Source organism: Perca fluviatilis, chromosome 6, assembly GCF_010015445.1.
Source record: "Perca fluviatilis chromosome 6, GENO_Pfluv_1.0, whole genome shotgun sequence".
NCBI classification, from domain to species: Eukaryota; Metazoa; Chordata; class Actinopteri; order Perciformes; family Percidae; genus Perca; species Perca fluviatilis.
This window is the reverse complement of record NC_053117.1, coordinates 160,244-175,840: the sequence shown is the minus strand read 5'-3', so window position 1 is coordinate 175,840 and position 15,597 is coordinate 160,244. Positions and strand designations below refer to the sequence as shown.

Sequence of the window (15,597 nt, the reverse complement as noted above, 5' to 3'; positions counted from 1 at the left end):
CACGCACACACACACACACACACACACAAATATACATATATACACAGACACACACACACATACAACACACACACACACACACACAAAACACACACACACACACACACACACACACACACACACACACACACACACACACACACACAGAGCTCCATAATATAACTATAATTTCATGCATCGGCCTACAAGGGCAAAATGGTTGAATCTGGTGAAATACTGTAAAAATGTCAAATATGACTAGTTTTCTTCCAAATGAAATGCTGACATTACAGAATGCATGGTTTTATACTGTAAAGGCAGTGAGATCAAAACATGTGGTTATAATGGAAGTCAATGGGGCCATTTTTGCCTCGAAGGTGTCCAGAGGGAGTATCTGGAACTACATAAAAATACTAATGCAATCAAATAAGTTTTGTTGCTTATCTTTGACATACCCAAGCCTCTAATCACCACCAAAGCCCCATCTACATCTTTTTCATTATATGGGAAAAAAATCATTTTTTGTGTTTTTTTTTATAAATAATGACATACTTCAAATACATAAACTGGCATTTAAAGGGTTAAAATCCTGAAAATGATTGAATGTTTGGTGGTTTTGATTAGGTAAGAAGTTGTTTAAGTGATTCATGAAAAAAAAGCAGAAAAAAATATTGATATATGATGATTTAATAACAGTTTTTGTGTGCGTGGACATTTTTGCCTCGAAGGTGTCCAGAGGGTACAACATGAATCATTTAAGTATAAAAGACATGTAAGAGTAAAAAACACTGGATTTAAAAATTTTGACTGAAAAGAAGGATTCCTACAAAATGTCATGCCATAAGAAGTAACACAGCAAAAATGATCACAAAATGAAAAAAAAAAACTTGAGAAAAATGTACAAAAATGACCGAAGAGGGCATGAGGGCTAGACTAGACTGGTGTTTTACTTGGTAATTAACTCTAGCAGACGGTTTAGAATCTAAACCGTCAATCAATGCACTACTGTCATCCATCTAAACTTTAGATGGATGACAGTAGTGCACAGATACTTCCAGACATAAGATGAAGGCAATAAGAACTAATATAAATTGTTACCACGAGCTCGTAGTTACTGGCTAACTATGAAAGACAAGCTGACGATACAGCGGTAGTTTATTGAAGGTAGGGTCGGTATCGTAGCTAATAGAAATAGTTTGTGTTGGCACTAGCAGTTAAGGCTAACTTTACGTTAGCAACCCCACGATTAGCTAGCTACTGTTAAATCTAAATGTTCATTTTAAGTTTACACAGCTAACATTATCGAACGCACAATACATTTGGTTGTAACGTTAGATCGCATTTAAGTTCAAGAGATAACAGTAGTTGGGAAGTTTAACTCGCGTCGAGAAATCATGGCGTCGATGCGGTTTAGTTCGACAACATATGCAGAGGAGCAGTTCTGACTCTGGGCTGTCAACAAGCTCGCTGACGTTAGCTATCCTGGCTAGCCAGCTAGCTCTCTTGCTACCATGGCCAAAATAGAGAACGGTCGTCAATCAGTGGACACAAGGAGTATCCGGACTATCAGCAGCAGTCACCTCGACGATGAAAGCTCTTTGGGATCAGACTCCGAGATCAACGGATTCACCAGCGACAGACAAACCGATAAATATGGATTCATTGGTGGGGCACAGCAGCACACGGAGGAGTCGTAAGTTTGTCTCAACTGTACAAATGATACATTGCCATTGACCTCATCTGTGTTGTCTTGCTAGTGTATTTCAGCTAACAAAAATATGGGAGGTACGTATTTATTTATTTTTTTTTTTATCCACTTGAGCCAAAAATGTAGTGCAGGCTGAGAGTGTAGCAGTTAATCTAGTTATGATGATGACATACCACGCGTTGTGTTAGTGTTGTTGTCTTGGTGCTTTTGCACAACAGAGCTCCCAACCAGCTGCGTGGCACAAAGTGCTTTTTATGCCCAGTGTTTGCGTCACAGAGTAAGGCAAATACATAAAAGGATGGAAATGGAGAGATAACATGTAGCATGATTCTTCATTCCGACGTGTAAACCATTTTGTCATAGATGTATTACTTACTACACAGTCTTTTGTGGGGGGGGGGGGAGCAATTCACGCCGTCTTCTTTGTTTTTCATTTGAATCAATTTATTCATACCTTTTGAGGCAAGTTGCAGTGCTTTTATTTTATAAGAAGGCCTCTCCCCCCTCCCCCTCCCCCCCCACCCACCCTCTTTTAACTGGGGGCCTTAAGCCCACATTGCAGCACTGAAATAGTGTAAGGAGTTGTGCCAAGCACTGGCTGGGAGCTTCCTGTTTTTTGGAGTTTTGGCAGACTTGGAGCCACAGCTCTGGTGCCCCGTTACTAGAGGGCCTCTTTTGGCTCACAGCTTTATAGGTGGTCTGATCACAAACCCAGGTTTAACTTGCACTGTTTGGCAGTGATTGAAAGTAACTCATCATTGCTTTAAGGTCTTTAGAAGCCGAAGCTGGAGTATCACATATTGTTGTACTGATCCCCAACATCCTACAGTACATCTTTCTTTTTTTAACTGAAAGAGGGCTGTCCCAAGTTTTAAAAAAAGCGTTCTTTGAAGAGGTTCGAAATCTACAATTACAGACTTGCGCTCATGGGATAATGACATACCTTAGTAAAGCATAAGACCTCATTCATAATGTAGGTTAGACTTGCCTACCTTTTCTTTTTTTCTTCTTGAGAATATTATGTGCAGTGACAATCCCTAGCTGTTATTGCCTGTAAAAGCTTAAAGTTGATTTACATCATAAAATGGTCAAATCCTCACTGAAGCTCTCTGATGTTAAACAGGCTTTGCTATTAAATCGGCCAGATCTGAGTTTGTCTTTTATAGTCCTCAAAACAAGGTTTGTAGTTAATTTTGACTCTGTTTACTGACTGCATACGAGTGATGGCCACCCACGCGGATCTAATGGTGCATGCAGGAAGATGATGAGCCTCTCTGAGGATGTTTTCTTTTCTTTTAAAGATGTTCAGTCTCATTTGTTTTAATGTGAAAAAACTATGAAATTTCTCTTTCCCTTCCTTTCTCCGTTGTGTCCCCAGAGCTCAGGATTTGCCCCCAGAGGTGCTCAGGCAAAGAGAGGTGAAATGGCTCGACATGCTCAGCCACTGGGACAAGTGGATGATCAAGAGATTCAATAAGGTCAACACCAAGTATTATCTCAATAACACAAAATGTCAAGTGGCATGTTTGTCTTGTATGGTGCTAGCCATGGGGATAGGCCATATCTGAATTTGGTCATTTTCTTTCTGAAGGTTTTCTAGAGCCGGTATGTCAGCTTTACCACTATTGACTTTAGGCAGTAGTTATTCAGTCCTGACTGAATAGATTGTATACATGATCAGACAAGGCAAATGACATTGCCAAAGTATTTGATTGCAAGTACTAGGCTGTTGTGGACACATTATTTGCAGCTTCACTTGCCTAGCTGCTTCTGTGTGAAACGCTCTCAGCAATTCAGCACCGAGCTACGACTTCATAGCGTTTCCATGAGTCAGCAACAGGGCAGGACACGACCCATCCCATTATCTCCCCATGTGACAAATTGACTGTCTCAGATTCAGGGTGGGGCTATAGTGACTTTCTATGAGACAGCCCTATAATAAAGGTGATATGACTACAAAGTATAGCTAAGTTCAAATGCAAGAGAGCTTTTCAGAGCGAAAAGCACCTTATGAGAAGAAGAAACGGAGTAGTTAACTGCAAAACCCTGTCCCATACCTGACGAGGTCAGGGTTTCTGATTCCCTTATTGTGCTCCTTCAGTTTACAATAATGTTGCAGCAGTCTCTCTTTGGGGAAGTGTGCCAGCTTCATATAAGAAACAAACGGACAAAATAATCCGGAAATGGTCATGCAAGTCAAAACATCAGTTCAACTCTGTGTGACTCTATATGAAAGATTATAGCTGGTTGGACAGCTGGCCCAAGTTATGCTTGAGGTATTCCAAGGTAATTTATAGTTGTTCACTACTGTACACTACATACAGTCTGGGTCCATTAAGACCACCATATTCCACTTCCATTGAGATGCAATGCCAAGCAAAAAAGTTATTAAGTATCTCGGTAGAATTTAAGTGATTATAATGTGCACATGAATAATGCAGTCAGTGTCCAGGTATCTTTGACCAGAATTGGTTTAAGTAGATATGAAATCCTAACTTACCTTATGCCGACCTTACACCAAACGACTTTCCAAGCGATTCCACTGTCACAGACAAATGTCCAATCTGGGAATGAAATCCTGAGAGTCTTGCTAGAGTTTGGACGCGCTCCCGTTGTCTCAATCGTTTGGTCTGAGGTGGTCATAAAACTCAGTCCGAGCTGTCTTAAGTCAGTCTTTTTCCCGTCTAGAAGTACACACAAAATCAAACGTGATTGATATTATCTTAAGTTTTAAGTCTTGGTAGTGAAATCTTCTAGTCGATGTCTAAAAAACTCTGTGACATGTTTGTCTTTAGATGTGATATGGTGTCACCCTTTAGTCTTTTCACAGTCTTCTAGTGGATGGTAGGCATTAGCTGTAAGGCCCCTCTAAAGTGATGTTATATTTTTTTATAGTGACAGATGTAACAGGTCTTTGAACAAATAGTGGCCACATAGCATTTTCCACAGTAGACAGTGAGCTGTTACTCGGTGTTTTGAACCGATAACTGCATTTCACACAAAAAAGGAACCAATACCAAGTGACGGGTCTAGAGCTTTCACCACTGACTGTACACACTGTACCAGCCTTTCTTGGCTTGTGGAAAGCCTCTGTCAAACCAGTTCCCTTTGTGTCCTGCATGATTGGGTGATCCCTTGTTCTTCTGTGGCTCAGGTAAGGCTGCGGTGCCAGAAAGGAATTCCTCCTTCTCTCCGAGGCCGTGCATGGCTCTTCTTGTCAGGGGGGAAGGTGAAGAAAGAGCAGAACCAAGGAAAGTTTCAGGTCAGAGAGATTTCTCTTTCACTTCCTCCTCGCAGCTTCTTTTACGTTGTATTTTGGGATCATTTCATTTTTAAATTCCATTTGAAATTGTAACTGAAACTGTGGCCATGCCAGCAGTGTTAGTTCTTTGGTTGAGAATCCTGATGTGTTCCACACAGGGCTGGAGCCAATTCCTGTTTGGTTCAGTAAGTTCAAAATGTAAAATGAAATGCTTTTAATAGCTAACAATACAGCTTTCATTAATATTCTTTTAAAGAAAGAAGTATTTCTTTGTTGAGTGAACTTTAGAGAATATCCACGTTCTGAATTGTTTACATTTGAAAGCACATTGCCCTCCATGCTGTTAGTGTGTCCTACAGAGATCTCACAGTCTTCTCCATGTGTTTTGTCAGGAGCTGGACAGCCAGCCTGGGGACCCCAAATGGATAGATGTGATTGAGAAAGACCTCCATCGGCAGTTTCCTTTCCATGAGATGTTTGTGTCACGGGGAGGACACGGGTACGCCGTCTGACATGATGTAGTCTCGCATTGCCAGACCTATCTCCACAGCGCTGTGCAGATAGGTCTGGCCACACCACACATACATTCTGGGATTGAGGGAGAGAAAAAAAACGCTCTGGGTTGTGTGCATTTCTTTAAACCAATCACAATCGTCTTGGGTGGCGCTAAGCTCCTGAACCAGTGACCATGCCTCTGCAGATATTAGTATTTGCAAGTTCCTTCTCGCCTCTGCAAATACTAATATTTGCAGAGGCGAGAAGGAACTTGTTTTGGTGACACATTTGCATCCTGCAAAAGGAAACGCCACATACAATATTAAATTAACTGTTCACACAATACAGTAACGTGAGTGAGCTATTTAAATTCACTGGATACTGTACATGGTTAAATGTAATTTGCTCTTACCAGTGTATCGCCATGTCTACATCGTCCAGAGCAATCCCCGCCAATCGTTAGTTAGAGAGTAAATGCCGTAAACATATTCTTTGTAACTTTTTACAATCATTCCTCGGACAAACCAAATTTTCTTCAAAACTAGCCATTTTCAGCGTGTAGCTTGCTAGCTCGAAGTTTGTTGTTGTTTCACGAAACGAACAAGAGTCTGAGAACAGCAGCACACCGAGAGCGGAAGGTGAGGGACATCAGGCTGGCAATTATGCTGGAAATGTACTTCAGTCGATCCAGACTAGACATAATGTGACTTTGCACGCTGGGAAATAATGACACGGTCCTGTTTGACAATCAACTTGATAGTGTTTTGACGCTCCGCAGGCAGCAGGACCTGTTCCGTGTTCTTAAGGCCTACACTCTGTACAGACCAGAGGAGGGATACTGCCAGGCTCAGGCTCCCATCGCTGCTGTGTTGCTTATGCACATGCCTGCTGAGGTACGTCCCTCCACTGCAAACACCATATAAACCGCCATGTTCGGTGTGAGTGTCACCATCTGTTGGCAGGCTTTGTAATACTGCGTTGGCTCCGGAGTTATTGGTTGTCTGGGCCAAGTTCTGAAGGCTTGTTAATATTTTGGTCTTTTAAAAGTAAAATCCACCCGTAAATCTCACACATGCTTTTTTTTTTTAATCATATTTTACAGCCCTGATAAAATTTCTGACCTTGGACAAGTCTATTTTCAAGCTGAACAGCACACAGACAGACTGCAAAGATGATGTCATCTGGAGATAAGTCCTGGAGCTGCTCCAGAGACTGAATAATAGTTAGAACATTGCACACTGCAGCCATGGTGACTTTTTTGGGGGTGTAGATCAGGCCCCTAGGAAGTGCGCCGGGCTTTGTACCCAATTTGGCATAGTGGCCGAACGGTGGAATTACAACTTCCGTCACATGATGTCATGGGGCCCAAAAATACTACTTGGCGAGTGAGACATATATATATATATATATATATATATATATATATATATATATATATATATATATATATATATATATCATTTGGAAAGTCTAGAAGAGATGCATGATTAAATAATTATATCCCCATTTAAGTTAGTGGAGCACTTAACCAGAAGTACTGTATCAAGGTTTTATTATACATCCATGGTGTAGATTTCTTCATTCAGTTTAGCATTCCAAGCTTAGTTGTTTTAGGTTTGTAGATGTCGTTTATTGATCTCTGCCAATATCACTTTGAAATGTGAATTTTTGAAGGAACATGACAAAACCAAAAGAGGCAAGTTTATTGGACTAAAAATGCAAAATCATTTCAGATGTCAAGGGGAAAGTTCTCTGAAATGCTGTAAAATATGCAAACAAACTGCATAATTAAAGAACAGTAGCAGTAACAAATTAAAACCAACCAACTGGTATACGATGAACATTTAATTACTATTAAAGGTCCCATGGCATGAACATTTCATTTTATGAGTTTTAAGTTTTAATTATTTTCCGCGCCCCCGCGCTGCCCATGGTCCCCCGTGGCTAGAAATGGTGATAGGTAAACGGAGCGCCCGGGTTCCCGTATCCTGTTTCGGCCTTTGAGAAATGGAAAGCTCAGATGGACCGTTCTGGAATCTTCCCTTTATGACGTCATAAGGAGCAAGGTTACCTCCCCTTTCTCTGCTTTGCCCGCCCAGAGAATTTGGCCCACCCATGGGAGAGAGACATCATGGCTTTCAAACGAGCAAAGTGGCAGTTGGTCAAAGCCACACCCCCACCCTCCACCTTGCCCCGCCCTCTCTCCTCCTCAATAGACCCTTTGCAAACACGTGACCACGACCACGTGACTACGCCATGACGGACGGCAGAATCAACGGAAGCACAAGCTAAATAGTGTATTCGACGAGCGGAAAGTTTCATTAGTTTCAAATAAATAACACTAAATAAAATGTAATAATAATAATTATACTATCTTCTTCTTCATGGCTTCTTCAGACATTGTTTAAATTCACCTACCCTGGTCCCTGTCTCGATCCTGCCGGTAGCTAGCTTGCCCCGCTAGCCGTTAGCCGTTAGCTGCCGTCCGGTGAGTGTAGTCAGCCAGGCTTCTGTGATAATCATCCCAATAACAATCCATGGAGCGGTGGTGGTGTGGCTATGTCTTCCAGTTACTGAAGGCTAGCTTTAGTTTGCGCTTGGAGCAGCAAGTTCATCTGCCTGTTGCCCCTCTGTCTGTCTCGTTCTTTCCAACTCTTGTGAGGCTAGTTCTTCGTCTGTATACTCGGATTCGAATAAATAAGGACGACCATATAACTCAAAAGGCTCTTCCCTGTGTTGTATATCTGCTATATTCTCCATAGTTACGTTACTCCAAGCTTCTTCCCTTGTAAACAAATCTGCTCTTCACTCTTCACACACTACGCTCCGATCGGCACACTACTGTTTACCTTTTCTTGCTACAACTAGCAGCTACTACCGCACTACTGTTTGTTTTTTTTAGGGGGGAATACACTTCAATACGTGACACAACCTGTCCTCTGGAGGACATAGCCACACCACCGTGGATTGTTATTGGGATGATTATCACAGAAGCCTGTCTGAATACACTCACAGGACGGCAGCTAGCAGCTAACGGCTATCAGCTAGCAGGGCAAGCTAGCTACAGGCACGTAGGCTACCGTTGTTCACTGGCTGAGCCGATGCAACTCTCTAATGGATGCCTGAACGCATCCCAGCTCTGGGAAATAATTCATCACACGTTAATCCATGCAGTAAATCACGGAGTGTCTATGATCAGTAACCACACATAATGTAACATCTAGCCATCGTCTTATCTGTGATTCTATTCGCTGTTGATCGGTGGATATTTCGACAGCTAGCTGGTCGGCTAACCGGGGTAGGAGCTCCGCAGACCCGTATTTAATTCAGTTGTTTGGCCTTTTTGAAGCTAGTTTCCGTGCCATGTCATCTTTAATTTAACCAATATTTTTTGTATGCGTGTTAAGTTAAATGATCAAGGGAACGGCTTACTTTTTGGGATATGTAGGTCAGTGAATAACCGATGATAGTTATGTGGGACCTGTTAGCAGGAACAGCTGGTTAGCACGGCAGTTAGCTGGGTGAGGAAGTATTATTATTATTATTATTATTATTATTATTATTATTATTATTATTATTATTATTATTATTATTATTCAGTCATTTAAAACAGAAAGGCAATACATACACATGCTTGTGTTGGTGAGGATTACTCTGCAGATTGTGTATGTGACTCGTGAGAACAAGAACAGCGAACCATACACAGTATATAAGCAGCGAACACGTTCTCGTTTGACTTGCCGTCCGTCTACAGAATAGCTCTTCCGCCGTCCGTCATGGCGTTCATAATTCGCGGGAGTAGAGTGTGACGTCACGTGCAAAGGGTCTATAGCTACAGACACAGAAATGGCACATCCTAAGGAAAGCTCATTGTGGGACTGGCTCTAGTGGCTGTAATTCTGCACCAAGGCTGAATTTTGGGAAAGAGACTTCAGATCCAGTATTAGGGGACCACTGAGGCCTATATAAAAGCATCCAAAATGTCATAGGACCTTTTTAATAGTAACTTCACAGTTCTTGTCTATAAAGTCTAATTATTTTGTCTTTCACCTTTTTATGTTATGCTGCACATCCAAAGATAAATGGCTAGATTTTAGCTTCTATAGTCTAAGTAAAAAATGTCCAGTATTAACCTGCCTCGCATGTAAAGATGCAGTAAATGAACAGTTCCTCTCATTTTCCTGACATCATCTGTATGTTTTTCCACAGGATGCCTTCTGGGGGCTGGTCCAAATTTGTGAGAAGTACCTTCCTGGCTACTACAGCCCTGGCCTGGTGAGACTGACACACACACACACACACACACACACACACACACACACACACACACACACACACACACACACACACACACACACACACACACACACACACACACACACACACACACACACAACACACGATGACATCACCAGGTGTTGGAAATGAATCAAGAGAAAATATTACTTAATTTGACTTTGCGGTTACAACTATAATCCAGATTATCTAACTGGGTTTTGGCTACATTTTTGTCAGACCGCAATGTGTCATTGGATAACTTGCTTACAACATTTAGCCTGGTGGTTACTGTTCAACATTATTGTTATCTTATCATGTAATCCATTTTAAATGGAAACTAGACGTACTAATGAAACATTTCCTCGGATCAACACAGCAACATGATGCGTTTAGACCGGTTTATTTTTAATGGATGAACCTCGACATGCATATCAGGTTTCAGCCCTGACAACAGAGTACAATGGCCTTTGTTTTCTCTGTTAATGCTTTCCTACCTGTGTCTCTTTTAGGAAGCTATACAGCTAGATGGAGAGATCCTGTTCGCTCTGCTGCGCCGCGTCTCCCCGCTAGCCTACCGCCATCTGGAGAAACACAAGATCGACCCCATCCTCTACATGACTGAGTGGTTCATGTGTGCCTTCTCCAGGACGCTGCCCTGGGCCTCTGTGCTGCGCGTCTGGGACATGTTCCTCTGTGACGGTAACAATGGCTTATCGCGGCGTAGTTGCAGTGGTACCAGATGTACCAGATGGCACTAGTACTCAATCACCTGGCTCTTCTCCCTCTCGCAGGAGTGAAGATAATCTTGCGTGTGGGTTTGGTGCTGCTGAAGTGCATGCTGGGGACCCGGGAGAAGCTGAAGGCCTGCCAGGGACAGTATGAGACCATGGAGCTTCTCAGGGCCATAGAGCCTCGATACATGCAGGAGGGCTTCCTCGTCCGAGAGGTAACCACACAGGAGCAGCAACATGGTGTAGTGACAAGGGAGCCAAGTCTTTAACCACAGTGCACGTGCTACAAGGCATGAATTATTTTGACTTGTAGTTTAAATCCGAGGATGTTGAGGGAATCACAGTTTATGTCAGGAGACGGTTTTAAAACTATTTAAAACAATTCAGTGGATATAATGATTCATTTTACCTGCGAAGAATGTTGTATAGCTTCCATACAACCTACACCCATGCATCAAAGTTATTTTTGGGTAATTTGGTTGAAAGAAACCCATATTTCTGATTATAAAAAACTTTGGAAACGGGTCAAATTTGAACAGAGGACAACACAAGGGTTAATAAAGTCAAAATGTCAAATTTTTTAAATTCAAATACTGCCCTATATTTTCCTATTTTATACTTTTATAATATTTTCCATTGGCTCATCTTAGGCTTGAATGCCAGTTGATAAAAAAACTATTTTTTCTTTTTCTTTTTCTTTTTTTTTTAGCTTTGAAGCTTCGGTACTTATCAACAGCAAATATTCAAAGCTTTGGTGGCGCCGGGGGAGAGAAGAGAGAAGCCACTTTTCTTTTGTCGGTGCAGAACACAGTCACCTGTTGTTACGCAAACTCCTGCCCAGTTCAATGCTTTTATTTATTTATTTATACCTTCATAGTGTTTACAACTTTTTAGTGGCAGTGATGTTTACTGACTGACGAGTCTGCCTCAGGGTGACGTCAGGTTGCTTTTTCTCCAAAAAGTTGCATTGGTCTCAACTTTTTGCCGCAGGCATTCAAAAGAACTGTCTGACGAGTGACGACCGACGCAGTGTTTGTGAATGAATAGCATGCTCAGCCAGTGGCTCACTAGAGAATTGGCATCATGCACGGCCATACTACCTTTACCTTTTTATCAAATCGCCTGAAAACGACACCAGGCTGCTACAGTATAACCATACAGACCTCTACACACATCAGACTGCTCGCTTGGAACTCAACATTACTCCGTTCTTGGCTGAGATGGACGACATAGTGCTGCAAAAATTTGCCAACGGCTAGCGGCTTAATCCCGATAAAACACCAAAGTGAATTTCAGCCTGCATGCACGTTTAAAAAAAAAACAGTACTTGAATCCAAAAATGTATGTTATATTCGGATCCAACCATAAAAAAACTACAACCCAAATTACATTCTTCCGTTGCAGGATTTTCACCAACTGACTTGTCACACGTTGAAGTGCATTTGTTATATATTTAGTATGTATTTTTCCAGTTGTTGGGTTGCTATTCATTCATATAAACTACCTAAATCTACCTAAGGAGGCTATATGGGTCATGCAGTTAGTGTTGTGTTTAATCAGTTACAAAATATGACCAAAAAAACTCAATTTTGAGAGAGGGGGGGGGTTTAGATAATATTTTGCCTTGCATAAACTCAGTTTTGTTTGTCTTCTACTGCAGTTTGCTTAAGAAATTAAGTTTTTGTTATTGAAAAGAAGTCATATTTCACTGGAATCATCCTTTAAAGATGTAGTGAAGGGTTGTGCCGCTCATGAACATTAATTGTTCAGAAATGCTGCCGTGGAAACGGCAGAGGCTCTTGAGAGCGTGATTTGAAATGATACAGAGACAACTTAGGCAGAGTACTGGCTGGTCAGTGTCTGGTTCCTGTGTCAAGCTTTGTGAGTCTCTGTCCAGGCTAACAATACCGCCTCTTATATGAAGGGTTGGCTTGAGTGTGGGTGACCATGCATCTAAACCAGCCCTAAGGCCCTTTGGCATTTGCTGACAAAGTCCACATTTTTAACACAATGGCCAAACGTGGAAGGAATCTACTGTGTTACTGTATTTTCCAGCTCGTGGGTCTTTTTTTTTATTTATTTATTTTTTCCTCTGCACATTTCCTTTTGAAAATGATCTATCTGTTGAAAATGAACATGGCTCCAGCTGTGACCTAATGATGTGTCTCTTCCTGCCGCAGATTCTGGAGGTGCCAGTGACAGCGCGAGACGTGGAAAGGGAGAATCACACCCAGCTGAAGCGCTGGAAGAAGAACCGCGGAGAGCTGAATTTCAAATCCCCCCCGAGGATGCACGGCGCTCGGATCATCATGCTGGCCGAGCCGCCGAGACGCCAGGACCTCCAGCAGAACCCCACCATTGTACTTGAGGTGCCTCAGCCCACCCCGCAGCTGAAGAAGGGGAAGGAGGAGAGGAAAAGCAAGAAGAAGAAGAGCATTAAGAAGTCCCAGCCCATTGTGGAGATCCCTAATCCTTACTCTCTTCCCAGCGACCCCCCACCTCCTCCACACTCGGATCCACCAGCTCCACCTGCAGTCAGCAGCGAGACGCCACAGACTGAAACAGACCCACCTCACCAGCAGCAAGAGCCTCCTACACACCTTCCCCCTGCCAAAGAATCTCCTCTGCAACGATCCACACAAAGCCTTAGCAGCACAGATCAGGATACATACCTGTAGGCGTGTGCGTGTGTGTGTGTGTGTGTGTGTGTGTGTGGCACAAGCACCCTTAGGCCAACGATCAGCCAGCCTTGCCAAGGTCTATTATTCCATTGTTTGACCGATTAGTGTTAATTTGATTAATTTTAGACACCATTTTGCCTATATTATCGATATACACTAGAGCACCATTGCTAAGTGTACACCTATTTTGATGCTTACGCCATTTCTCCACATGAAGCTGATGTTACCTCCTGTTGATGCTGTCATTCAGAACATAAGTCTTAGTATTCTGTTTGCAAGGGAGACGTGTTACGGAGTTATTGGGAGCAAAGCCATTTCTTCAGAGCAGTGTGGTTTAAATGGGACTAAGAGAACAATGAGGTGCCACAGCTTATGCAGTTTTGTTTTTTTTCTATACATTTCCACTCAAATTCAACACTATCGAGTTCATGGGTAATACCGTGCAGCAGTGGACGTAAAAGTCCAAACTACAGGCTTTTCAACTTCTTAAGCCTTTCTATTTCATGAGGGGTTTTGTTCACTAGAGGGCAGCCTGGCAGAGGTGTATGCTGTCACACTCCCTGTTAGTAAAGCTGACCACAGCAGGGGTGGGATTCCTATCAGGATTCACTTACTTTGGGAGGTATTAATCCAAGTTTTTTTTTCAGTAAGAAAACTTGTGCATATCATGTTTTATATTCTTAAATTTTAATTGAAAATCCTCTTTTCTGAATCCAGGAAATTGAGTCACACCACACTGTGTTCCTGCAAGTCTTTTTCCTACAAGCGCTATTTATTTAAAGAACAGTTTAAACATGAAATGTGTTGTTCATGCATGCCCTGCTAGTGCACAAAAGCTCTTTGTTTTTTTTTCCAGAGTCCGTAGAATTGATGTTTTAACTCCCAATATTCTCTGTGCCAGGCACTTCCAGCCACTTTAGCGCAGCAGTAATTCACGTTGCTCTGGCAGCAGAGAGGAGAACACTGGACATTCCTAACAGCATGACCCATTCCTGCCTTGTTAAAAGCTTGTCGGTCTAAAAACCGTCTCTTGCCAATTGCAAATCTGTGTAATGTATGTATTTGTGCATGTGTTTGCTGTGACATCTTGGACAGCGAGTGAGTGCAAATCACCGCAAAATGGTGCTGACCTTCCGCTTGGCTTTGCTCAAATATCCAACTGGAGCAAAGAAGGTCTTGTTTAAAAATATGTTTGCTAGAATTTCCAAAGCCGAATCAAGACTGTTGTTTTGAGATGACCTCCGACCGCTACCTGTGACCAAGCGTATTCTATTAGTACAGTCGAGAGGGATTAAGTGATTTCAAGATTTCTTTGGGATTTTTTTTTTTTTTTAAGCATTTCTCTGTTGAAAATCTGGCTCATTTCTTTGGGAGATATGTAGACATGCAAGGCTTTTTTTTTTCTTCTTCAAAACATATTTGACAATCTTTTTTTTGTTATGGTCCAAGTCTATTTTCTAACTTTCATCACAATGATAAAAGGTCAAGGGAGTTTTGACAAGCATAAGCACACGTGTAAGATGTGTTTGTGTATATAATTAATATTAAAAAAAGTCTGCTAAAAGATGCATTTGTTGGGTCAGTTATAAAAAAAAAACAATGCTGTTTAAAATAACACATTTTTAAGCAGCCATTTGCCTTTATGCAATAGTCTTTTAGTTGCTTATATTACACACCTCACATTTCGCTGATGTTACATTTTAATTTAATGCTCATTGTGTAGATACATGTAAAATAACAATTTGTTTTGTATTGAAATCTATTTTCAATGTGATATGCTATATTTTGTCGAGCAGTTACAGAAACTGCACTGGTGACATCTCTAAATCATTCGAAGTGTCGGACAGTATACCCTCAATCAACATTTGTAACACTAGAAAAATCTGATCTTTTGCAAGTGAAAATGTTTTTTTTTATACTCTAAGACGGACTGGTATTATTTTTACCATTCACATTAGGGTTGTAAAAAAGATGTTTAACAACCAAGAGGCAGTACGCATCATCATGAGTTTCAACTTTACAAATAAATTTGTGTTTAAAGCCAACTTAAAACCATTTGTGTTGCATGTTTTATTGATTACCATAAGTTGGGTAAAGGCCTTGTTTCCACCACCAGATGGAGCTCCAGAGTCATCACTTTGAAATGGATCTGTGGTTTGCCTGCATGGTACTGTGGCACCCTGGGGTCCCTCAGAGAGATGTGTTCAATTCCATTTTTTTTGTAGAGTTTTCACGTTTCACCTCAACACTTATAGACAATTATATTTTTAAAGCTATCAAAAGGGAAGATGTAAGAAAAGACTATTATAATCAGTTTTTTTTTTTTTTTAAACCTCAGTCCTCAGTTAAGATTGGTGACATAACCTTTGAACAAAACTCTAGAAAAACTAGCAACTGTGTGGAGGAGGGGTGGGGGTGGTGCGCGATCACGGAAGGCTTGTATCGTGGATGTGCCGAAAGTTG

General features: G+C 41.6%; 1 protein-coding gene across 1 annotated transcript; it reads left to right on the top strand.

Annotated features, from left to right (window-relative positions):
* Positions 1-1,079: 1,079 nt before the first annotated feature.
* On the top strand, positions 1,080-15,189 carry LOC120560346 (TBC1 domain family member 10A-like). The gene is made up of 9 exons (XM_039802736.1): positions 1,080-1,672; positions 3,066-3,165; positions 4,842-4,949; positions 5,342-5,448; positions 6,223-6,337; positions 9,654-9,719; positions 10,232-10,421; positions 10,514-10,668; positions 12,634-15,189. The coding sequence occupies exons 1-9, from the start codon at positions 1,491-1,493 to the stop codon at positions 13,129-13,131; spliced, it is 1,521 nt and encodes a 506-aa protein (XP_039658670.1). The 5' UTR covers positions 1,080-1,490; the 3' UTR covers positions 13,132-15,189.
* The last annotated feature ends 408 nt before the right edge of the window (positions 15,190-15,597 follow it).